Here is a 26,763-nt window from a genome sequence, read left to right as displayed (position 1 = left end):
TGGCTCTTTTGCTCCTGATCCAGCTCCCTGCTACTGTGCCTGGGAAAGCAGTGGAAGATGGCCACAAGTGCTTGGGTCCCTGCCACTCATGTAGGGGACCTGGATGGAATTCCAGGCTCTTGGCATTAGCCTGGCCCAGCTGCAGCTGTTGGAGCCATTTGGGAGAGTGAACCTGTACATGGATGCTCTCTGTCTTCCCCAATTTCTGTGTTACTCTGCCTTTCAAATACATAAGGTAAATCTTTAAACATTAATGTGTAAGTAAGCCTTCGTTTGCTGCAGCCTGAAAACTAGATGTCAGGATGTTGTTTCCTCTGTGTCCAGCATGCTTGTATTTGAGGCCAGGCTGGATAGCTGTGCTTCACTCGGACTCTTGGAACAGAGAAACTACGAGCTGTGTGTCCTAGGTTGAGGCTCTGGTCCTTGTCACTTTAGGATTCTTTCCACCCCTTGGCCACAGGAGGCCGCTCTAGAACTTCCCACTCTTTCTTTGGTTCATAGTGTGGAGTGATGTGATCTACCTGCTTCCTGCAACAAGCCTTGATGCTGTGATTTCTCCAACCTGGGTCTTCTAAATTCTTCGTAAGCCTGCCTCTCTCCCATGCCCTGTAGTCCAGTTGAGTCCTTTAGGAAAGGGACATGCACTGGTGTCACCTGTGAAGGTGTATGAGGGCAGGAGGGCAGGAAGTGTCGCTTCCTCCAGAACTGAAGAGGAGACCCCAGAGGCAAGCCGGGGGATGTAACCATTACTGTAAAGCCAGTGGTCCTCTAGTCTTCATCCCTGCTCTGAGTTAGAGATCTCATCCTGAAGGCCAACCCCAGTAGTCCAGAGTTTTCCCCCTTAGTCCCATCATAGCTTCATCATCTTCCTCTTTGAAGATGTTTCTGGAGACCTCTGGAAATTGAATCCAGTTCATGTTAAGTGTCAAAGGCATATTATTATTTGTATTTTAAAATATTTATTCACAATTTATTTATATTTTATTGGAAAAGTAGAGTTGCAGAAAGTAGGAAAGAAAGAGAGAGAATGAGAATTTTCCATTTACTGTTTCACTGCCCGAACAGCCCCAATGGCTAGAGCTGAGCTGATCCAGAACCAGGAACTAGGAGCTTCCTCTGGGTCTCGCAGTGCCCTAAGGACTTGGGTCATCCTCCACTGCTTTTCTAGGCCATAAGTAGGGAACTGAATGGAAAGTGGAGCAGCCAGGACTCAAACTGCCTCCTGTATGGGATACTGATGCCCCAGACCGAAGCTCAGCATACTATGCTGTGGAGCCAGCGCTGGACTTGTCTTTTTTTAACCACATAGATGGATGTGCTCTTTTCTGAACACATCTTTGATTCCTGCTATTTTCTTGTAGAACAGTTCAGCTCCAGTCTTGTTATTTGACGTGCTGACGTTAAAGTATAGTTTGTTCTGCAAAGCCTTGTGGGCTTGTGAACTCGAGCATCCTGTCTTCCTACTGGCAGCTTCCATTGGCTCTGGCTTGTGATCCTCGTGCTGCGTGACTTGCTGCTGGAGGCTTTGTGGACCCTGCTAGAGGTGACCCACTAGCCCAGCACTTCAGCCGAGGTGTTGGCCTTCTGCTTGATGTTATGGCTTATGTGACATTCAGTAGAGGTAGTCTGCAAGAACCTTTGTCCTCCTGGCTCCCTGATTATGTTTGCAAAATCACTGAGCACTCCATTGACAAGGGAATGAAGCCAAGTGTCTGGCTTCCCCCAGGGATTTCAGATCTCTGTTCTTATCAGTCTTACCTTCTCTCTCTCTCGCTATTATTTATAAATACCTATATGTTTATAATATATATGTATAATATATAATGTATATATAATATATAAATACACAATATATTTAAAAATACTATAAATATAGATGTATAATATATGTGTATATATTATGTATGTATTATGTATATTATACATATATTATACATCTATATAATATAAACTGATTTAGGATTCTTCATTATAGTATATAGGCATCTCAGTTCTTTTGGACTGCCATAGTAAAATACTGGCATATTAATAGCAGAAGAATATGTCTCACCGTTCTATGAGCTGGGAAATATAAGATCATGGTGTTGGCACAATAGTATCTGGTAAAGGCACATTTCTTGACTCATGGACAGCACCTTCTCACTTGTCCCCACATGATGGAAGCGATACACAAGCTCCCTGGGCCTCTTTGTAAGAGCATTAATCCCATTTATAAAAAGGCTGTGTGCCTCATTACCTCATCATTTCCCAAATGCCCCATTTCTAATGCTATCACGGGGAGATTAGATTTTAACTTAGGAATTTTGGGGGAGCACATATATTCATACTGCAGCGGTAGGGAGCAGTTGCTAGGAGCATTAGGACTGAGAAACTCATCTTCAGCACATCGGTTGGAAGACTCCCAGCAATGCCTGCCTCACTTGTGCATGACATTGTGCAGATGACATTGTGCAGTCCGTGTCTGCTGCTCTTTGCAGTGCTCACAGTGACCAGCAACTGCAGTGTGTTGGAGTTCGTTAGTATCCTCTTCTCACCTCCCTCAGTGCTGCGAGCCAAAACAAAACAAGATGAAAATGTAGACTCTAATATAGTACCAAATCTGAAATTCTAGTTATCTTAGAACATATTTTCTTTTTCTCCCAAGGCAGATAAGTAATCAAACAAATAAAATGGAATAACCCATCTGGCATAGCAGCTGTGTTGTCTTCAAGATGTATTTTAAAATGGTTTTCCAATAGGAGACTTTCATGTATGGGTTGAGAAGTTGGTTTGATGCTTAGAACAAAAGAAGGCATTAGATATCCACTAGCTGCATCAACTGCAAAATTGCCTCTTTCTTCATTAGTTTCCTCCAGTTCTGAAGATTATGTGCTGACTTGTCACCTCTAATGTTGGGAAATCTGTCAGCAGCTTTTGCAAGTAACAGTAGACAACTCCGAATGGGTTAGAGGACTACAGTTGCTGTAAAGGGAAGCGATTGGCTGATGGCAGGGTTCAGCAATATTCTTGAGGACCCAGGTTCTCTCTGTCTCTCCTGCCTGCCGTGTATAGTATCTTTTTATACTACATCTGGTTACTTTTGTGGTCCCAAGGCACTAAGGGATACTGATTTCTTGATAGTGGAGCATCTGTCCCCCAACACTGGAATGTAAGTGCTTGTCCTCCATCTGATTGGGCCCCTTTCAGGCCTTCATTGATTCTGGAGCATTAACAGTTGGCTGAGAATTTTAGTGGCTTAGTTGCCCCATATTAATAATCAGGTTCTGATGCTGGACCCAATTTATTTTCTTTTTAAATGTTTGTTCATTGACTTCCTTATCTTTATTTTAGAGACAGAGAAAGCTCTGCCTAGAGCTCTGCCTGGAATGGAGAAAGCTCTCATGATGGCGACATCTGGGCATGACTTAAACCAGGAATCCAGAACTTTATCTGGTTCTCCTCCGTGGATGACAGGAACCCGAGTACTTGGGCCTTCACTGCTGTTTCCAACAATTTTTATTAGCTGGAGATAGGAGCCAGAGCTGGAAGTCCAATCCAGGCACTCCACTGTGGGGCCTGGAAATCCCAACTGGCTTCTGGTATTGGGCTCAATAATTGGTAAAGTTAACGTTCATTTAGAAAGAGGGAAAGGGGGGCTGTTACATATAGGCTGCCATTCCATTCCAATATTGCATTGTGGGAATGTTGATTCCCTTTGACTCCTTTCCTGGACGTCTGGCCTTCTTAATAGGTGGGCCAGCAACTTGCAGCTCCTTCAATATTATTTCTTCTGCCCAAGTTGCCAGGGCAACTGGTTATTTTTAAGACATTTGTGATAGACATTTACATAGGCTGTTTCCCACCAAAAAAGTTATTTGGCCTAGCAATCCCAGATCACTGAGTTTTGAATGAATACTCCCACAACAGTTCTTGGTTTTTAGAGGAGCTTTCATTAATTACCAAAGAAGTAATTTCTAATTTAAGTGTATTATTCCAGGGAAGTCGTAGTGGGTTTTTTCTTTCTTCTTCCATTGGCAAGCTTTATCTAGATTTCTTTCAATATCTTGTTCTGTTGACTGGTTCACAAGTATGGCTAGAAAAGACAGAAAGTGCTCCCAGTATTGAATCAAAGGGGCCCCAAGTCTTTGGCCTCTTTCATCTAGTTATTTGTGTCAGAGCTGGACTGTTACAGGCATGACTTACTCTCCTGTAAGGATTAGGAAAGTGTACATACATTCAGACTAGCAGTCGAGAGACCTCAGACCTCTAAAGTGCCTGGGTTCAAATCCCAGCTCTGGCTCCGACTCCAGCTTCCTGTGAATGCTGACACTGGGAGGCAGTGATGATGGCTCAAGTAGTTAGTTGGGTTCCTGCCAACTGTTTAGTAATCAGGGACCAGTACTACATGGAACTTCTATTGGTGCCGCCATTAGTGTCAACCATGAGAGAACTGCTTTATGAGTAAACATAAATTGTAATTACATCTGTGTTTTTTCTCTTGAATCAGAAGAAAGTTTGACATATAGTAATTGTATACATTTGTGGGGACAATGTGCTATTTTGATACATGTATCCAATGTACAGTGATCATATCAGGGTTGTGTGCATATCCATTACCTCATTTATTGTTTCTTTGTGTTGAGAACATTGAAAATCTCTTTCAACTATTTTGAAATATACGGTAAATTATTGTACATGTAAGATTGCGCTGTAAAACTCCAGGACTAAATCGTCCTAATTGTATTTTTTAATCTGTTAATCTCTCTATTTACCTTTTGACTTCAAAGCCTTGTTAACCACACCACTTCCATACACTAAGAAGTGGATTTTTAAAGAATTGTTTTTACAGCTCAATAAGACTAAAATATAATTACAAACTCAGAGGTTTTTAAAATTTTTATAATCGGTAATATTTCTTACTTAAAATGTGTGTTAGAAGGCTTGGAATTGCAATGACTGTTTCAGTCTCTGGCTCAGTAAATACAGACCATGTCTATTTCACTGACACGAATTAGTATGGAATTCCACTGCAGTCATCTTGGAATTGCCCTCATCCCTTTGGGGAACTCACTGAGTGCTCATTTTGGCCAGGGATGGTGATGGTGATGGAAAGGAAGTGCAACCATAGAGGGATGTGCACATGACAGATATGGAAGCAGAGGAGTCTGCATGTCTTTCAGTGAGCAAGTCTGGAGTAGTTTCACAGAGGATGGCCCCTTGACTTTGGCCATGAAGAAGTTTGTTAAGCCAAGGTTGAGTACAGACATGCTAGGTAAACACATAGATCGGAGGAGGATCTGAGGGTGTGCAAGTGGGTGCTAACATGGCAGTGGGTATTGGGAGAAATGGCAAGGCGCTCTAGGCATGTTCAGGATGGGCGCCTTTAGCTACAAGGGAAGGATGCCCATTTTTGAAGTAGGTAAATCTAACTGGAAATAGAGCTGTTACTCTTCTCCCGGATTACATGGTTTTCCTTCTCAGTATGTCACTGTCTGTTAGGGGTTATTCAAAGCAGGAGATGAGACATAGCAATGTTGTGTGTTTGCCATGCATGCCTTTTTTCCCTTTTCTTTTCTTTTTCTCTGCGTTTAGTGCCAGGATTGTCAGGAATAAACAGATATCCTGGCCTTTTTTTCTTAAGGCGTCTTGCGGTGTTGTATGGTTTTATACTGCGTTTCACATTATCTGGCAGATGTTGACATCATGCACGCTGTGCTGGCAGCAGCAGGGTTTGCATTCACTGGCTGGTCCAGTAACCATTGCATTTTTATAATTCATGCCTTCAAGGATGTGAGACTCTTTTATTTTCACTTTGATAGTTACATTTTTGTCTGTTTTCAGTGTTAGAAAATCTCAAAATGTGTTGCTTCTATTTGACACTATTTTTGATTTAAAAAAATGAATTTCTCTCTTTTCCTAGGCTTGCCAAGAGGTTAAAGAGTGAAGCTCTAAAGTCTGACTTCACTATTGATTTAAAACATGAGGTATGTCATGGTTTGATTAAAAGTCGTACTCCTCTAGAAATCATGTCTTTTGTTGTAAACAGCGTCCTGTGTTCCCTTACAGTGCATTTGTTCCCAGCCCCATCCATCCTCTGTGCCCTGGGGAGATTTCTCAGCCCTTCAGGGAAGTAGGTCCTTCTATGTTAGGCTCAGTTTATGTTATGTTGGTGGAGAAGGAGCATTGGAAAAAATTGCATCATATGATTCCTAATTCCTTGTTTTTAAGCTAGATGGATGGGTCCAGAGGTGGATTTGCAAAAATAAACATGACAAGTGTCAGGGGCAGCACTTCTGGTCTCGCCTGGTGTTTTTGTTGCACAGGTGCTGTGGGATGAGTCTGAATGTTTGTGTCTTCCCCAGCTCTCTGTGTTGAAGTGCATCCCCCATGCGGCAGTCTTTGTAGTTGGGGCCTCTGGGAGGTGATCAGGTCATGAGGGTGGAGTCCTCCTAAAGGGGATTAGTGTCCTTATCAAAGAGCCCCAGAGCAGGAAGGTACTGCTCATGAACCAGGAAGCAGCTGCTCAGCGAGCCCGGAGTCAGCTGGCACTGGAACATGGGCTTGCAGTCTCTGCAACTGTGGGAGAGAAAGTCCTGTTGCTTATTTTGTTGTGGCAGTCCCGATGACCTGAGACACATTGCCTTTATCTTGTGTCTCTGCTTGGCCCTGCAAAGCTAAATGAGCCAGTTGGTTGTGAGCAGGCTGCCATTCCGGGACAGCTCGGCCCTCAGCACCCTGGTCTGTTGGCATTTGTGGACATCTGTCGCCAGTTACCCTGGCTGGTGGCAGCTGTTGTATTGTTAACTAGTGCCAAGTCATTCTTGAGAAGTCTTTTTGCATTTCATTCATGGGGCAAGTCTGAATGCCTAAAATCGTCTTGTGTCTCCTCTCTGTAGGAATCTGGGTCATAGGACACGAAAGGAAACCTTAACACTGAATGCAGTCTAGTGGTGCTGGAAGCCTTCCAGGCGTGGACAGCATGTACACACAAACACACACTAAGAGTTTTAACTTCTGCCACGTCTTTACCTGACGAAATAGCTTGCTTGGAGATAAATATACTTGTCTTAAAAAAAAAAAGTCATTCTAATTTTCTAAAAAAAGAAAAAATTTGACCAGTTGGAAACCAGGGTTTACCTAGATAGATTAAATGAAAAGTTAGCTCTGGCAACCAGAGTTTTGGCAAAGCAGCTGCTGCCAGTGACACCAGCAGCCTACATACCTGTTCGAGTCCCGGCTGCTCCACTCCTGATCCAGCTCCCTACTTATGTGCCTGGGAAAAGCAGCAGAGGATGACCCAAGCGCTTGGGCTCCTGCTCCCATGTGGGAGACCTGGAAAAAGCTTCTGGGATCAGGCTTCATCCTGTCCTAGCTTTAACCGTGGTAGCCATTCGATGAATGAGCCAAGGTTGGAAGATCTCTTTCTCTATATACCTTTCAAATAAGTAAGTAAGTAAATACTTTTAAAAAGAGAGAGAGAAAAAAGCTCTGGTGTAGGATCTCTTGGGCATGTCATACATACAGAAGAATATCTCTGTGTATGTGAAAGGTATAAAGCTCACTTAACAGAACCTAGACAGCCCACCTGGCTTAAAGGTCAGCGAATGTTCCCCATCACCAGATAGTACCTGTATATTGCTGCTGGGCTGTGTTCCCCTTCCAACTCCCTGGAGTGAACACATGCCTGAATTTTCTTTCTTTGCTTTTCTTCAGACCTTCTAACTAATGAGTGCCTTCTTAGCATGCTATGTAGTTTTATGTCTTGACTTTCTGTAAGCAGAATCATCCAATGCATATAGTCCAATCTCAGACCCCTCTGTGTCGATGCATGTAGCTGTGTGTGCTTAACTTGCTTTGCTTTGTGAAGTCCTCTCTTTGGCCTTTCCTCCCTTACTTATTCATTCTGTTAGTGGATTTCTTTTTTTTTTTTTAAAATAGTTTTTTTATGATAGTTTCATAGGCTCAGGGATTTTCCCTTCTTCTTCCCCATTAGTCCTCCCCTTACTAGTTTCCACTGTCTTATTACAGTAGTATAGTCCTTAAAGACAGTTGCAAGTCCAACATTCTGCTGTTTAAGTGTGTCCTGACATTGTAGGCATAGACAATGGTAAAAAGTCCAGCATACTAGTGTCAAGATATATTTAACAGTTTCATTAGGAGTTCATCTTTGATTTGGAAATAGAGATGTATACTGAAATGTATCTTCATTTCTCGGCATGCTAGTCTATTCAGTTTTTCTAGATGAATGTATGTACATACCTGTTGACATGTATGTGTATATCTTGCACTTTACATGAAGGTTGCTTTATATCAGAGAGAACATGTGACATTTGTCCTTTTGAGATTGGCTTATTTCACTGAGCATAATGGTCTGTAGTTGGGACCATTTCATTGCAAATGGTAGAATTTCATTCTTCTTAATGGCTGAGTAGTATTTCATGGAGTAGATATACCACAGTTGCTTTATCTGCTCTTCTTTCAATGGGCATTTTGGTTGTTTCCGTGTCTTTGCTATTGTAGGTTGTGCGGTGTAAATATAAGATACAGTGATACCTGTCTAATGATTTTAAAGATACTTTATCCAGCACCTTTAGGTGTTTGCGGTGGGTCAGCGATTCTGCGTATTTAGTTACCACATTGTGGAGACATCAGTTGTGATAATATTTCCTTCCTTGTCTTTTCTTCTGACATTTTAGAGTGCATTCTCCCCTGAAATTGCTTATCAGTGACTTTGGAATGACTGTTTACTATCAGTACAGACTTGACCTAAATAGAATAACCATTTTTTTTTTTTATGGACAAGCCAACGTGTTTCAATCTAGTATCTAGGAGATATTTGACGCTTCCTCTCGTGCTTTCCTTGGCCAAGTTCTTTCTTCATTGCTGTCTCTTTCTCATGGCAGATTGCTCTCTACATTTGGGACAAAGGAGGTGGACCAGCCCTTACCCCAGTGCCTGAGTTTTGTACAGAAGGTGTGAACTCCAACTGTGCTACCACATTCCATTCTTTTCTGCCACTTTGTGTAAGTAAAAGAAGAAAACCTTCCTTGGAAATCAAAGAAAAATGTGCATTATTTTGCCTAATATTTTATAGTGGCCTACACAGAGCTTTCAGAAGGGCCTTGATTCAGTCCTCAAAATGGGCTTGATGATCCAGAACTCACTAAATTATTCACAGCAGACCCCTCTTGTAGGCGAAAAGTGCATTCCCCATCCTGTAAGCTGGCTTTTTTCTCATCAGTCACACAAAATTCTCTGTGCCATTGTAGGGGAATTGTCACAATACAGCATGGTGCAAACCTTGGGCACGAATCTGTCAGGATTGTGCAGTTTGTTGGGGAGGTGTTTCTAGACTTTTCCCTGCTGGCCCTGCCAGCCAGCCCCAGTGATGTCAGAGCTGGGCTATCATTACAAGCCTGTGATGGGTGATAGAGAGCTTGGAACAGCCCCTTCTCCAGGGGTTGGGTGGGTGACACCCCGTTCATCTGCCTGGTCACCACGGGCTCCTGAGTTCTCCCTGCCCAGGGTGTTTGAAGTTGTCCTATCTTTGGCAGAAGATGAACTATACTTAGTCCAGATAGGAGGGGTTCCAGAAGGGAGTCCTAAAAACACTCTCATGTTCAACGTCCAGGCCCAGAAAAGGGAGTCATTTCTTATTCTGCACTAAAACATCTCTGCCCAGCCCAGCTTCCTGTTCTGTGTCACAGTCTTCAGCAGCTGGGAAGAGAGGCCAGTAACGTTCACTGGTCACCTACTGTATGCTGACTGAATTGTAGTCACAACAGCACCATTCTGGGGGTGACTCCTGTTTTCTGAATGAGTGGAGTAAAGGTTCAGAGAGTTTTAGACACCTGTCAGGATGACAAAAAGTCTGTAAAGGGCAGAGCTGGGAGGCAGATCTGGGCCTGGCTGCCTTAAGCAGCTGTGATAGCCACAAAACTACAGTTCTTTTTCTTTTATCCACACTAGATATAAGGCTGAAGTCCCTGAAATGGATTAATCGGAACTCTCAAGCAGTGAGATGTCATGTGGTATGAAGATTATGCTGATTAATATATGTTTGTTTGTTTCTTTTTATAAAGGGAAAGCCAGTGAAGAAGGAGGAGATTTTTGTTGCAGTGAAAACATGCAAGAAATTTCACAGCGACAGAAGTATGTTTTGGGTTATTTGTTTTTATTGAACCTTTGAAAAATGCATGCTACCTTTTGAGAGAAAGTTCAACCGATAGATAAATTCAAGACAGGGAAGAATAACCATACAATGTCAAAGTGAAAACAGTTTTTTTTTTTTTTAAGTAGTTCTACTCATGATACCACTTCGGTTACCAAGATGAATTAGGAAGGACCATTTTGTACAGGGACATGAATATTATTTACAGCAGTGTTTTAAATTGGAAGTAGAAAAGCTCCACCTTAGCAGTCTGGGGGATGAGTGAGTAGCTATGCATTTGGTCAAACAGTGTTCCATTACACCATGCGTGGTTGCTGAGTATTCTAGGGGATTTCAAGGTAACGGGAGGCAGCAGAGTGCTCTTTCGAAGTCTATTCCTACGTTTTGCTAAAGATATGCATTTGCTCACCCATCGGTGTATCGGAGAGAGGGAAAAGATGCCTTGGAAACCGTTGGCTTCTTGGAGAAGAACCCTGCCGTGCCCATGAATGTTGTTTCCAGATTTTTGGGTGTCATTACAGAATTGTGCTCACTGAAGGTGATAATGTTTTTGTTTTTTTTTTTTTTAAGTTCATTCTATGTATAAATAGACACGAATTCTTTTCTCAGCTTATTTCAAGCAACACTTTTCTGAAATTGAAAATTAGGCAGTCTTTTGCATTTTCTAATTTTAGCACATATTTTAATTTTTTTCTTTCCATGAAAAGACTGTTGATTTTACCAAGGGTGTGCTATTTCTGTAGGAGAGATTTCTCAACCAGCTGTCATTTTTGTGCATTGGAGCTATGGGGGACGTTCCTTTGTGTATTTTATGTAATAACACCATACATACAGATTGCATTCTGAAGGGGAAGATACATTCCAAATAGAAGAATATTATAAGACTCGACATCAATTAAGATTCAGTGATATTCTATGTTTATGTAGTTGGGGGGCTGGTGGGAAGAGAGAGAGGAAAATTATGTATTGGTTGTCTCCCCTGATGTCCATAGAGGTGAAGTCTGGGGTGGTATGGGGTAGTCTGAGCCCACGGCTCCCATGTGAATGGCCATTCATTGAGCTCTCAGCGCTGTCAAAGGATGCACATGAACACAAAGCTGGCATGAGGAGCTGCAGAACCAGCCATTGAACGTAGATATCCCCGAATGAGACATGGGTGTTCCACCTGGCGTCTTAACACTAGGCCAGGTGCCCACCCTGGCGGCTGATGGAAAAAGCCCATTGACTATAAACTTTTATATTTGCCTGAAACAGTAATATTAAATTCCACATACTATGCAATTAGCTTAAATAAATATGTGTGTTCCGTATACAAGGATTCCTGATACACCTTTAAGAATCAGTATAGAGGTGGGGATACAATGCAGTATGCATACCTGCTTCCCAATCAGAGATGGACTCCCAGTGAAACTTGGGCATGTGTAAACAATGGGATGCTGCACTGTCTGACATTGACTATACCAGCAACGTCAGGACACACTTAAATAACACACTGATGGAATCATGACTCCTTATGAAGGACTATACTGTTGTAGCAATGTGGGGAAAATCTGTTGAGGGGTGGGAGCTTTGGGGTGGAAATCTTGGTCTCCACGAAATTGTACCATAAAGTTCAAAAATTCAAAGTAACAATTTAACAAAGAAAGAATCAATATAGGGGGTCTGGTGTGATTGCCTAGTGGCTAAAGTCCTTGCCATATATGCCAGGATCTTATATAGGCACCAATTTGTGTCCCAATGGCTCCACTTCCAATCTAGCTCCCTGCTTGTGGCCTAGGAAAGCAGTAGAGAATGGCCCAAAGCCTTGGGACCCTGCACCCTCGTGGGAGACCTGGAGGAGCTCCTGTCTTCTGGCTTTGGATTGGCTTAGCTCTGGCCACTGTGGCCACTTGGGGAGTGAACTAGCAGATGGGATAACTTTCTCTCTAAATCTGCCTTTCCAATAAGAATAAGTAAATCTTTAAAAACTGAAAAGAGTCAATGTTTAGAACACAATGTTTAGAATACAATGTTGGGCCCAGCGTGGTGGCGCAAGTGGTTAAGGTCCTCACCTTGCACGCCCGGGATCCCATATGGGCGCCGGTTCTAATCCCGGCAGCCCCACTTCCCTTCCAGCTCCCTGCTTGTGGCCTGGGAAAGCAGTCGAGGACGGCCCAAAGCTTTGGGACCCTGCACCCGTGTGGGAGACCCGGAGGAGGCTCCTGGCTTCGGATCGGCATAGTATCGGCCCGTTGCGCTCACTTGGGGAGTGAATCATCGGACGGAAGATCTTCCTCTCTGTCTCTCCTCTCTGTATATCCGCCTTTCCAATAAAAAATAATAATAAAAATAAATCTAGAATACAATGTTGGTGTGTTTTAAGTTTAACCAATATTCAATATCCTTTTAGCTATTTTTATAATCTAGAAGACCTTTGTGGGATGTTTTGACAAAAAATTTTTAAAAAGATCTATTTATTTTTATTGCAAAGTCAGATATACAGAGAGGAGGAGAGATAGAGAGGAAGTTCTTCCGCCCGATGATTCTTTCCCCAAGTGGCCACAACAGCCGGTGCTGCGCCGATCCGAAACCAGGAGCCAGGAACTTCTTTCCGGGTCTCCCACACAGGTGCAGAGTCCCAAGGCTTTGGGCCATTCCTGACTGCTTTCCCAGGGCACAGGCAGGGAGCTGACTGGGAAGTGGAGCTGCCAGGGTTAGAACCAGCACCCATATGTGATTCTGGCACATTCAAGGTGTGTCACTAGGTCATGGTGTTGGGCTCAACAAAATCTTTATAAAAGAGCTCTTGGGGGAGATGGCCGCTTTTTCTTTGATTTAGTTTACAGCAAGCAGACGTGTTTGCATTGATTTCATTGATCATGAAGCTGCACTCAGAGTGGTGATTATGTTCATAACCCTGGCGTTAGCACTGGTGGTAGTGGTGACATCTTCTCCCCTGAAACAAGTGACAAGGACACAGGAAAATTATGAACCCTCACCAGTGATATGCTTCATACGCTTCAGACTAAAACGAAGTGTGTTATTGTAACATTGAATAATCTAGCTTTTTGCTTTCCTATATTGTATATGGTTGAGGTAGTCTTTTCTGTATCTGTGAAATGCTTTCCTTTTGAATTGGAGTCAAAGTTCTTTAAAAATGACGAAACCATAAAGCCTGTTAGCATTTTTCCAAAAAAAAAAAATTAATCGAGTTACAGAAAGAGAAGATTTGTTTGTTTATTTGAAAGAGCTACAGAGAATGTGGGAGGGATGGAGAGAGAGTGAGCTATAGTCTGCTAGCTTACTCCCCAGATGGCCGTATCAGCCAGGGCTGGGCCAGGCTGAAGTCAGGAGCCACAAGCCAGGAGCTTCATCCAAGTCTCTCACATGGGTGGTAGGGACCTGCACACTTGGGCTGTTTTCTACTGCTTTCCCCAGGTCATTAGCAGGGACTTGGAACTGAAGTGGAGCAGTAGGGACAGGAGCCAGTACCCACAAGAGAATGCTGACATTGCAAGCAGTGGCTTTACCCTCCGGGCCACAGTGCTGGTCCCCCTGAGATATGTAGAACACTTGTTCCAAATCCGAATGCTTCGATCAGCTCCTGTTCTTTTAGCTGTGTGCTCATTGAAATGTGAGACCCAAGAACAGTATGAGGCTCTCTGTTGCATTTCAATGTCTTTCAACTTGGATATGTACGTTTGAAAAGCAAGGCCAAGGGGGCAATAGGAATTTACTGACCTTGTTGTGGCTGTCATAGTTAAGCCTGGGGGAGTGAAGTCACAGGCTTAGGACAGCATTCAGTCACCACTTGGCCCAGAGAATGGATGATCCACACCTCAGTTACCATGCTGATGCCATCGTGCTTCTACTTCTTTTTTTTAAATATATTTTTTACTTTGAATTCTGAATTATGTGGTACAGTTTCATATAGGCTGGGATTCCCCACGAGCCCCTATCCCCCATCAGATTTTCCCATTTTATTACAATAGTGTAGTCCTTTATAAGGAATCGTAATTAATAGTAATTGTACCCCGATATTGTTGGCACAGACAATGTCAGGCAGTCCAGCATCTCATTGTCTGCACGTGTCTAACAGTTTCATTGGGAATCTATCTTTTGTCTGGAAGCAGGGATGCATGTTCCATTACTCCCCCACATATGTATATGGTAGACCCCAGTACTCCATCACTATACATTTCCATAACTGAGAAGCCATGAAACCAGGTCAACAACTGATGTGAGTTAGAACAGTCACAACAACAACAACATCCACAACAAATTACAGCACCATGAAAAAACGCACCACTGACAAAAAGGAAACACAAAAGTCTCTTGGGAAAAATGATGCCACAGTGTAATCCATGAGCCAGTGATGAATTTGTCAAGAAAAAAGGAATTATTTGGAATAAACAAAACTGAAATAAAAAGCGTCTAAACACATGGGAGATAGCCAAAAAAGCAAACAAGTAAACCAAAAAACAGTATGGATTGGATTATTGAAATTACACTTTGCATGTTGGTTTTCTTATATAAGAGAGAACATATGGTACTTGTTCTTTTGTGGTTGACTCATTTCACTGTGCATAATGGTCTCTAGTTGGGACCACCTGGTTGTAAATGGTATAATTTCCTTCTTCTTCATAGCTGAATAATATTCCATGGGGCAGATGTACCACACTTTCTTTAACCACTCTTCCTTGGACGCACATCTGCATTGTTTTCATGTCTTTGCTATTGTAGATTGTGCTGCTGCAAATACAGGATTACAGATCCCCTTTTCATATGCAGATTTCATTTCTATTGGGCATATTCCTAGGAGCGGATAGCTGGGTCTTATGGCAGGTTTATTTGCAATTTTCCAAGCACTCTCCATACTGATTTCCACAGTGGTTGTACAGGCCTACACTCCCACCAACAGTGAAGGAGGGTGCCTTACTGCCTACATCCACAACAGCAGGTGGTATTAGCTGAGTTCTGAATGTAGGCCAGTCTTACTGGAGTTAGGTGGTACCTCAACGTGGTTTTCGTTTGTATATCTCTGGTGGCTAGGGAGCCTGAGCATCTTTTCATGTGTCTGTTAGACATTTGGATCTGTTCTTTTGAAAAATGTCTGTTCATTTCCTTTGCCCATTTTGTTACAGGGTTGTATTTTAATGAACATTTTCTGGTATCGTCTTTGAACATGCACGCATACATTTGATCATGTAGCTTCACCTTGCCAGCAGATTCTTGTGCTATGATATTATTATTGCTCGCTTAGTATTTTAGAGGAAGCAGACTATAGAATGCTGATGCACAGTTGGCCCAAATCCAGTAGAGAAGCCAAGACTCACTTGGGTTTTCTGGCTGTTACATCTCTTGGTTTTTCTGTCTCAGTTAACCTGTCCTTGAATGTATTTCAGACCTAAAACTTGACAAATCATCTTTGATTTTTGTATTGATCATCTCAGGGTCAGTGAATGTTTGGCCAGTGTCTTTTCATTTTCAGCAGCAAGGGGCTTTCGAAGCTCTTAATATCCTATACATACAGGGCTGGGAATTCTCACTTCCACTCCTGTGCAAGCCCTCAGCATTGCAGTCCAGCAGAATACATGCACTTTGTGTCTAGTCTTATTCTCTTTTCCCTGTGCACTCTGGTAGAAATGATTATGGGAACAAAGGGCAAATGATAGTGAAAAAAAAACAACACAGGGCTGAAGTGAAGCAAGCTAAGCCACTGCATGCACTGTCAGGCATCCTACTTCTAATCCAGCTCCCTGCTGATGCACCCAGGACAGCAGCTGGCCCGAGGACTTGGGCACCTGCCTCTGCCTCCCATCCACTTACAGTGTCTGAGTGGAGTTCGGACTCCTGAATTCAACCTGAATGGCCCCAATTGAGTCAACTGAGGGAGATCTCTTTCTTTGATTGTATCAGTCTGTCATTGTGGTCTGCCAAATAACTAACTAAACATATATATATATAAAATATTTTTTTAAAATGAGGAACTGTCTTTATGTTTGAAGTATTAAAAGTAGGCATCCATAGATTTCAAAATTTTCTTGCACCCAAATATAGCATTTAATTCCATTTCCCATGAACTCTTGGAAGTGCCCTCTTGTAAGTTGGCACATTGGGCACAGCAAGTACAATCATGGCGTGAAAAGAATGTCCAGCTTGATTACTTCCCCTGAGGGTTGAGGTTTTTCTCTGTGGAAATGCAGCTGTCAGGAAGCCTTCCGCTTTTCCTCAGCAGCCTTTCACCAGGCAGCCCCCTCCCAGGCCAGTCTCACTGCACACAGCATCTGTTCCTGTCCGTCACGCTGCGGCTTGTGAGATGCTCTCCCTCTAATTGAAGAGATTAAATTGCTATTTGCTCAGCCTGTAGTCCCTTCTCCAACTTCCTGATATCTTATGAATAAGCACCTTATTCCTGCTTAAAAGAAAAAAAAAGAAAAAATCCTGTTTGTATTGCTATGATTTGTCTGCAAGATGTGGATCCGAACACATAAGAGGAGTGTTTGGTACTGGACTCTGATAAAAGCAGCTTCAGATACTACGATACACTCTGCTTGTAGAAAAGGCAGGGCTTGAGTGGAAGTGCAGCCAGATGGATGGCCACATACTGGACGCAGGCGAGGTGATCACATGAGTGATTGATGAGAGGCAGGTATCAAGTGCTGCCTCGTTCCTCCCTTCCCCTGGCTGTTGAGTAGCTTCAGTGTTAACAGATCACCTTCTGCTGTTGGCTTAGAGCACCTAGAAGGGATGCTTTTCAATCTTATGTGCAGCTCAATCTTGTTCCTATAAAATTTGATTGATTTGAGAGTCAGAGAAAGGAAGCTCCCATGTGCTGGTTCACTCCAGGGATGCCCACAGAAGCCCTGGGTTGGTGGATGAAGCTTGGAGCCAGGATCTCAAATCAGTCTCCCCCGTGGGTGGCAGGGACCAATTATCCTGAGCCATCTTCACTGCTTCCTAGGGTCTGCTCTTGCCAAGAGCCTGCGCTAATATTAGAGCCAGGCACTGAGATGCAAGCTCTGAGCTTCTTAACTGTGAGGCCAGATGCCCTTGCCACCCAGTTTTAAACTGAGGCATCATGTTTTGTAATTGTGTGTCTAACTGCTGCAGGAGTGGAGCAGGGGCTGGCCTCTGGTACCCCAGGTTAAGCTGCTGGTTGTAGTGCCAGCATCCCATATGGATGCCAGTTTGAGTCCTGATGCTTCATTTCCTAACTCCTTGCTGATGTGCCTGGGAAAGAACAGAGGATGGCCCAAGTGCTTAGGCCCCTGCTCCATGTGGGAGACTTGGAGCAAGGTCCTTGCCTCTGACTTCGACTTGGCACTGTCCAGACTGTGAGACCATTTGGGAAGTTACCTGGAGGATGGAAAATCCCCCTGTGTCTCTACCTTTCTCTCTCTAACGGTGCCTTTCAAGTAAATAAAATAAATCTTTGAAAAAAAAAAAAGTTGAGAAGTACAGACCGACTTATTTTGGAGTTATTGACTTACACACTGAGACAAAAGGTTGACTTGCCAGCCCCAAAAACTTAAAACAATCAAAACAGTTGTGTAGTACATTCAGGTTTGGTTGATTGAACATTTATAAAATGTTCTGGTGTTGAATTCATTTTTCCTGTGTAATTTGAGACAACTTTACCCTATTTACCAGGGGTAAAAGTGCATGTTTCTATACCTTGTAGTAAGATAGTTTGGTTTTGAGTCTACAAAATTCTAAGAAATGTTTATGCCATCCATGCAGTTAGAAATTTTGTAGTAAAATTTTTACTTTGTTCCAATAGGAAGTTATCCTATGACAAGTTTTGTTGAAGTAAACATTTACTCTTAATTTTTAAAAAGATTTTTAAATTTTTATTAGAAAGGCGGATATACAGAGGAGGAGAGAAAGAGAGGAAGATCTTCCATCCAATGATTCACTCCCCAAGTGACTGCAACAACTGGAGCTGAACCAATCTGAAGCCAGGAACCAGGAGCTCTTCCGGGTCTCCCATGCAGGTGCAGAGTCCCAAAGATTTGGGCTGTCCTCAACTGCTTTCCCAGGCCACATGCAGGGAGTTGGATGGGAAGCAGGGCAGCCTGGATTAGAACTGGCACCCATATGGGATCCAGGCGTGCAAAGCGAGGACCTTTAACCACTACGGTCTTGCTCCAGGCACTACTCTTATTTTTAATCATGTAGTAGAAATTAGGTCTTTCTTGATTGGCAGTAAGGTAATATATCATGTCACCTCATTGAAATATGAAGGGGGGCCTCAAAAACATATGGAAAATGCATGTTATGAGAAAAACTGTGGCTTTTCGAATTATTTGCACCAAAATCAATTTATATTTTAATTCCATTTCCCACTAACTTTCAAAAGTACCCTTGCATTTTCTTAATGTTTAATATCTTTAGGAATACAAGGCTTCAGGATAATGTAATATGCTTTACAAATATTAGAATGAATTTAGTTTAGAATTAAAACAATGTTAATGAAAAAAGATGAATATGTTTAAAGGTTAGTTAATCCAGAATTAACCCTGATTTGAAGAGATAGGTTAGACTGTTGGTACAGAAGACTTTTCCTTAGTTTTTCGTTCTTTTTCATGATGAAGGGAGGAACAGTACAAACTGTTGAATGCCTTAGATGCTGTAGCATCCTCAGGCCTTACTATCTGCAAATGGGCTTGTTATAAAGATTGGTATTGCTAATACCAGTCTTATACCAAAGGAAAAATTGACATTATGAATTCAACTATCCTTTAAGCTGATTTCTGAGAAATAGTCCTAGGCTACTTATTGGAACTCCAAGAGCTCCCATTTTGCTTGTTATTGACCACTTTTTGTTTACACACTACGCCTGTTGCTGGGGAACAAATCACGTGAGAACATACCGTATTTATTACCGTTTGTAAAATTTCTATTTCCGGTTTTTAAAGGTTGGTCGGCAGACTAGGCAGAGCTACCACACCTGTGCGCCTCATGCGGACTAGATCAGGGAAAAGCCGGAGACGAGCTGGGCTGATTATTCCTACTGGTGCAAACAAAATTAAAGTGGGCGAGGTTTGTTTGGGCTTAGACGCAGCATCAGCTGGAATCTGGGAGTGGGAGAGGCCTGGGAGGGAAATAGTGGGCTCATCCCTCTTGGGTCACCAGTTCCACAGGAAGACATAAAACTAAGACAGCGGCTGGGGTGGAATGGGGTGTGGGACAGACTGGATTACTGCTACACTTACTGGCAAACCAGGGTAGGGGGTGGGCCTGGTGGGGGTTATTGTGGGTCGCTCCAACTAGGCTGCAGCTCCCACTGGTTTATGTGAGGGCCAAGTATGTGCGGGGCAGAACCAGGCTGGACTGCAACACCCATTGGTTCCAGTGGAAGTCGGGAGTGAAAACAGAATCAACCCAGCAATTACAACCACCAGCTGATTGGAGCGATGGACAGTGCCAGGCCCTGTACTTGTTAGCACATACAAGAAGTTTCTTTGGAGATCTTCCTAATCTAAATGCTGGACTCAGAACCCTAACGAAGAAAAGAGAGAAGACAGAACGGGTCAACCAACCATCTCAGCTATGATGGACTATGTCCATCAGTGGATTTTTCAAAGCCCTCATAGTGCTTGGAGTGGCAAGATTGACAGCGATTCATAACTGCTGCAATATCAAATCCACTTGAGCAAGAACCTCAGAGCATGCCCTATATCCAGGACCTGGGGAGGGTGGGAAATTGGGTGGGCCTTCTCCCTTAATACCCCCCTTTAAACATGAAGGAAACAATATGGAAAACATACTAGTATTATCCACTTTCCTGTAGCCCTTGAACCTTCTTACTCTAACTAACTATGCAAAGAATGTCAAAATAAATTTTATTAATAAAAAAAAAATAAAAAATAAAGGTTGGTCGGTAAAACAGTCAGAGCAAGCTCACACTTGATTTTGACTTTGTTGTCATTTAAATCAGTGACTTGAGAAGAATCATCAGTGCTGTTTAATAAAGCTTTTAGTGGGGGAAATTAGTTAAAGAGAAGAAAATGAAGCGTAACTTGCACAGCCTCCAGGTCCTTTGTTGCAGCCTGAGTTATGTCCTTGACCTTTATGCCTGTGACTGTGAGGTTTGGTGGGCTGTGGATGGCTGGGAAAAGATAATTTAAACACAATTGATACAGAGCCTGGCTCAATAGCCTAGCAACTAAATCTTCACCTTGCATGTGCTGCATATGGATGCTGGTTAGTGTCTCGGCTCCTCCAGTTCCCATTCAGTTCCTGCCTGTGGCTTGGGAAGGCAGTGGAGGATGGCCCAAAGCCTTGACCCTACACCCATGTGGGAGACCCGGAACAGGATCCTGGCATTGGATTGGCTCAGCTCTGGCCATTGCGGCTAGTTGGGGAATGAATCTATGGACAGAGATCTTTCTTTCTGTCTCTCCTTCTCTCTGTAAATCTGCCTTTGCAATAAAAATAAATCTTTTTTTTTTTTAAACAACAGTATAGTGAGAGAGTTTTTCATTATGTGAAAGTTATTTATCACGAAGAATAGTAAATTCTTGACTCCAGGAGTACTGAAACAATGCCTCTAAAAATGAAACTAGCATTGTGGGGCAGTGGGTTAGACTGCCACCTGCAATGCCAGCATTCCATGTGAGTGCCGGTTCAGGTCCTTGTTGCTCCACCAGCTCCTTGGTAATGGATGAGAAAGCAGCAGAGGATGGCCAAGGTACTTGGGGCCCCTGCACTCACATGAGCGATCCCGGTGGAGTTTCAATCTCCTGGCTTGAAGCCTGGCCTCTCCTGACCCTTGGCCCTTAGGAGAGTGAACCAGTGGATGGAAGCTCTCGGTCTCTGCTATTTTCTCTCAAATTCTTTCAAATAAATATATTTTAAAAATGCTTCATGAAGAGTGTTTTATCCCTGAGCTATCCCCAGCAAGTAATGTTGGCATTTCTCAGGTTCGAAGCAAAGCTGCTGTGTTGTTTTTAAGGTTTCCCTGTAGAACTGTGCCACTGATTGTCACCTGTGATTTTTCTTTCAGTACCTATTGTAAAGCAGACCTGGGAGAGAGAGGCAAGTTTCATTGAATACTATAGTGACTATGCAGAAACTTCCATTCCCACTGTGGATTTGGGAATTCCTAATACGGAGAGAGGTGAGTCCTCAGTTCTTACAACTCCACTTATTAAAAATGCTCATTCTGGAACAACTGTTTGGCTTGGTCATTCAGACATCCCCCTCTGTATGGGAAAGTCTTAGTTAACACACTGCTCTATTCCGGAGAACAGCTTCCCTTCGGTGCATGCCCTGGCAGGAGTGATGATGACCCCAGATCCTGGGTGAGGTCAGGATGGAGTTCCTGGCTCACAGTGTTGGCCCCAGCCAGGGACCACTGCTGGCATTTGGAAAGTGAGTCTGTGGATGGGAATTCTTTTCTCTTTCTGTTTTCCTTTTGCTTCTCAAACAAGCAAATAAATGCTAATAAAAATGCTCATTATGTAAACATACTAAATTAGGATAAAACCAAAGTATCTCATTAGTATAGTTTGCAGCTCATGTAAATTTTCTTTTTCCTTCTTTTCAATTTCAACATCTTTTCCCACCGATACAGGCCGGTTGTAGCACATTAAGAGCATTGTGGCGCAAGCAAGGAGTTGTGCATTTGTTGGAATATACATTGTTTAGTACTGAGCATGTCACGTTATGGTAGAGCTGAACAGGAGGGCTTCTTTTTCTTTTTTTAAAAAATATGTATGTGTGTATTTATGTATGTTGGAAAGGCAGATTCACACAGAGAAGAGACAGTGAGGAAGATCTTCCATCTGCTGGTTCACTCCCTAAGTGGCTGCAGCATCCATAGCTGAGCCGATTTGAGGTCAGGATCCAGGAGCTTTCTCCAGGTCTCCCATGTGGATGTGGGTCCCAAGGCTTTAGGCCATCCTTGAATGCTTTTCCATGCCACAAACAGGGAGCTGGATGGGAAGTGGAGCTGCTGGGATGAGAACCAACACCCAGATGGGATCCCAGCACTTGAAGGGGCAGACTTAACCAATTGAGTCGTGGCATCAGACCCAAGAGGGTTTTCATCCCTTTGTCATTCGTTGTCGCCATAACGAGATGTGCAAAATTGGTTGCCTATCTTCCCCACACAAAGCTGCTGTCCTCACAGGTCTTAAAGTCTAGTTCACTTTATTTGTATCTCTAAATAGCACTTAACCAGTTTCCAATTGAGTTAATATGAGGAATACATTATCATGTGTTTTATTGTGTTAATGAATAGGAAGTTGGAAACACCTGCCTTTCTCTTCAGGTTTTTGAGAGTTTTTTTTTGTTTGTTTTGTTTTAAATTTTAAGATGTAGAAGTGGAAACTTGAACACCTCATTTTCAGATGCTTCTGTTCATCTTAATTCTTACCCAGTGTTCTTGCTGCATTTTCTTTTGTTCTGTGGTTCTGTATTTCTTTTTTTAAGTAAAGCAATAAAAGTGGCAAGCTGTTTATCTTGTTCTGTGGAGAAGTTTATCTTGGTTCTTGTATATCAGGTGATTCTGGGTAGCCTTGTGCAAGTCCCCTGCCATCTCTATTTCCTAATGTGTGAAGTGAATGGCTTAGACTTGATGGTCTCCAAGTTCCTGCTGGTTGACCTCATCTGTAAGCATTAGAGAAAGCTAGTTTTTAAAATTTGAATTTATTAAGGCATGTGTAGTATCCATGTTCTTATAATACCCGAAAACTGCATTTTCTTCTTGTCTTTCTTAGGTCATTGTGGAAAGACATTTGCCATTTTGGAAAGATTTTTAAATCATAGCAATGACAAAATAGCATGGTTGGTCATTGTGGATGATGATACATTAATCAGGTAAGCAATCATTATCTTCTGTGGCTTTCGTTTCTCTTTGATGGATGCCTCTGGTTCTAGCTGGGATACAGGGATAGGCCTTAACTTAGCATCTGACATAAACCCTCTAGATGACAATAGATAGAGACACTGGATGTTTGCAACAAAGGGCAGTGATCCATAAGACACAGGATGCAAGGTGGTGGGGCCTGTGGCTGCCTTACCTGAATGCCAAAAGGAAGTGCCAAGCCCCACTTGGTTGGGGTTGGGGGGACACTAAGTGCAGCCTGATGGACTCCTTTAATTGAAAAGATGGAGCTGAGAGTCATGGGCCATCAAGGCCTTAGCTTGTGGGACAGAGTGCATGCTGTACAGGATATACCTGAAGCTCGCTGTGGGTTCCCCAGTAAATCTCCAGTAGAGTGGTGAGCACATATGTTATGTGGAAACTACTCAAGGCTGGGAGAGGAGCCTGGAAAGATAATGGCAAAGCATGCTGTCTGACACCTACCAAACTTGGTCTAGTGCCTCTTCCTGCCAGCTAGCCTGGTAAGCCTGTGGTTCATACATCTGGGCTGGGTATACACAAGAGTGTTGCCTCTGTGGTGTGGGAATTTCTAACCCTGGACTCAGTCGTGTTCAAATTCTGCCAAACAGATGCTAACAAGCAAGACCACCCGAGACCAAAGTGTTTCCAAGTAACTAGCTTGTATTAATGAGAACAAAACTCAAGATTTATAGCAAGAGAAAAAGATCCAGCAAATCATTAATAAAGTTCACAATCTGCTTTCCAATCAAAATTACCAGACATGCAAAGCAGGAGGAAAATAATGAGAATAAAAATAAGTTGATTGCACTTGTCCCAGAATTTATGCAGTGTTAGAATTAGCAATTAGGAAGCTATTACCACTAAACAGTTACAATAGCTATATTCCATATGTTCAGAAATGAGACATGGGAGGTGTAAATAAGTCTGAAATCATACTTGCAGAGATGAAAACTATCTTACCTGCAGTGAAAAACCTACTGGATGGTATTAACAGGAAATTAAACATTAGAAAAGAAAATATCAATGAAGTGCAATACAGAGATAAAACATAATTTTAGAAAGTAAGCCGAGCATGATTGCACTTTGGGACAACTACAAGCAGCCTGGCAAATATGCCATTGGAGAAGGGACATATGAGTGTTTAAAGATTTCTTTTCTTGGGCCGGACATGGAGCTAAAGAAATGAAAAAAAAAGTAATAACTTTTTTTTTATTGTATTTTGGCAATCTTTACATTGTTGATTAGGGTAAAAAGTTACAAGGGCTAAAGGGAATATTGAAGGAGAAGCCCCACCCAGTCTCCCACCCACCCTAGGTCCCGCATGTAGAGCGTGCTCTGAGATCCTTGCTTTAGTGTTCCCGATAGTTTACCAATTATGCATCACTACCAATCTCGCCAGGCACGATGAGGCTGTTGAAAGATCTACTGATTGACATAGTCCATCATAGAGTCTCCCTTTGTCTAGTGTTTCGCTGCCAACATATAGCTGTGGTGGTTGATTGACCTGTTCTATCTTCCGTCTTTTCTTGGTTAGGGTTCTGAGTCTGCCATTTTGATTGAGGGGATCCCCAGTGAAACTTTGAGGTGTTCCCAGACCAGATTCTTATATGTACTAGCAAGTACAGGACCTGGCACAGTGCGTCTCCCCATCAGCTGGTGGTTGTAATTGATGGGTTGGTTCCGTCTTCAACCCCGACTTCCACTGGAACCAATGGGTGTTGCAGTCCATCCTGGTTCTGCCCAGCACACGACCCATCACACAAACCAGTGGGAGCTGCAGCCTAGTTGGAGCGACCCCCAATAACCTCTACCAGGCCTACCCTTACCCTGGTTTGCCAGTACGTGTAGCAGACTAGTTCAATTTGCCCCATATCCCATTTGGCTCTCGTACATGTCAATGGGTATTGGAGCTTAGTTCCATCCAACCAGCTCAACTATCCAGCCCTCATGGATATTGTTGGGTGTCTCTCTGTCTAGCCACCCCAGCCCCTGTCCTAGTTATTTTGTGCCCTCCCGTGGGAGTGGTAACCCAAGAGGGAGGAGCCCACTATTTCCCTCCCAGGTCTCTCACTCCAGGATTATGCACTCTTCAGGTGTCCTTGTGGTTTGACTTGACAGTATTAGCCCCTAGTGCCAGCTTCTGCTACGGTTAAGCCCCAACTGCTGTCACCCACTCTAGTTTTGTTAGCACCAGTAGGAATACTCTGCCCATCCTGACTCTTCCCTGATCTGGTCCACATTAGTGCACAGGTGCTGCAGCCCTGCCTAGTCTGGTCTATCCCTTTCCCAGCTCACGCTCTCCATGCTTTCCAGCAATGGAACCACCTCTTATTCCCCTGTTGGCTCTGCCCCTCCCTTCCTGATTCTCACGTGTGCTGCTTGGGTACTGCGGTCACATCTGGCACAGGCAGCCTCACCTTGGCATTTTGTGTTGTGTACTGCTTTTGTCGCAACTGAACCTGGCTCGACCCACACTCTGCTCCGGCGTTCGGATTTGTCAGTGGATAACCTGAACTGATTCAGCCTGGTCCGCCCCCAACCCATGCCAAATGTATGCCAGTGGGACTCTTCTTGAAGAAAATGATGTATGAGTCATTGAAGAATATAATGAGAAAGAAATTGCATTTGAAGAGATGAAACTAAATTGAAATTATATCAAAATCCGTGAGATATAGTTTCCACTTCTTTTTGTTCGTGAGATGTATCTTCTGTAGGCAATAATAGATGGATTTTGTTTTTTTAGTTCAGTCAAGTATCTATGACGTTTGATTGATGAGTTTAAGCCATTTGCGTTCGGGGTAATATAAATAGGTGGCAATTTGGTCCTGTCATTTAGCAATGGTTCGTTCAGTGATTGATTTAGTCTTCTGTTGTCATTTTACTGGGATGTGGTTCACATTTGCCTTTGATTTTGGTGGGTGCTATTCATTTTGTCAAGAGAACATCTTGAAGTATCATTTGTAGGGCAGGTTTGAAAGACTCATTATTTTAACTTTACTGTGGAAGAATTTTATTTCATTTTTAAAGACAAAGGAAAACTTTGCTGCAAACATTATCCTGGGTCGACAGCTTTTTGTTTTAGAATCTGGAATATGTCACTCCATTCTCTTCTTGCCTGTAGAGTTTCCTGTGAGAGGTCTCCTGTGAGTTTAATTGGCATTCCTTTATATGTCAGTTGACTTTTTTTCACGTGCACGTTTAAGGACCTTTTCCTTAGGTTCGATTGAAGAGAGCTTGATGATCATGTGCCTTGGTGTAGATCGCTTTTGGTCAAGCCTGTTGAGAGTTCTGTGCCCTTTCTGCACGTTGTTTCCCAATTCTTTTTCTAGATTAGGGAAAATTTCCCTTATTATTTCATTAAACACATTTTTAAACCCAGTTTCTCTTTCTGCACCTTCTGGGATTCACATAACTCCTATTTGGCCTTTTAAAAGTGTCAGTTCTTGAATACTTTTTTTTTTTAGCTTGATCCGGCTCTGCTTCCAGCTTTTTGTTTGTTTCCCCCTGGTGATAGGAAATATCTTCTAATTTTGAGATTCTTTCATTCTATGTTAGAGATTCTCCACTGCACTTTTAATTTGCTCCATAGTATTCTTTATTTCTGATATATCAGTTTTCATTTGATTCATTTCCAGTGTGACATATTCCTTGAATTCCACGAATGCCTGCTTTACGTGCTTCTCATTGTTGATAATAAGCTTTAGAACAATGCTATGAATTCTGTATCCCTCATTTTCTCAATGTCTTGCTCAGTTAACTCTGAAGCTGGCATAGGGTT

At 42.8% G+C, this 26,763-nt stretch overlaps 1 protein-coding gene across 1 annotated transcript in view; it reads left to right on the top strand.

Annotated features, from left to right (window-relative positions):
- The window catches only part of B3GLCT (beta 3-glucosyltransferase), a 125,587-nt gene that overhangs the window by 70,113 nt on the left and 28,711 nt on the right, over positions 1–26,763 (top strand). The window contains exons 8-12 of the mRNA XM_040979826.1: positions 5,900–5,963; positions 8,883–9,002; positions 10,062–10,131; positions 21,141–21,254; positions 22,858–22,957. Coding sequence (XP_040835760.1) covers positions 5,900–5,963; positions 8,883–9,002; positions 10,062–10,131; positions 21,141–21,254; positions 22,858–22,957 — 468 coding nt within the window. The remainder of the gene's footprint in view (positions 1–5,899; positions 5,964–8,882; positions 9,003–10,061; positions 10,132–21,140; positions 21,255–22,857; positions 22,958–26,763) is intronic.

The sequence above is a fragment of the Ochotona curzoniae genome, unplaced genomic scaffold (assembly GCF_017591425.1).
Source record: "Ochotona curzoniae isolate NIBS_2020 unplaced genomic scaffold, NIBS_Ocur_1.0 contig_3332, whole genome shotgun sequence".
In the NCBI taxonomy this organism is placed as follows: Eukaryota; Metazoa; Chordata; class Mammalia; order Lagomorpha; family Ochotonidae; genus Ochotona; species Ochotona curzoniae.
Note: the sequence above shows the minus strand (reverse complement) of the source record. Positions and strands in the feature narration are given on the sequence as shown.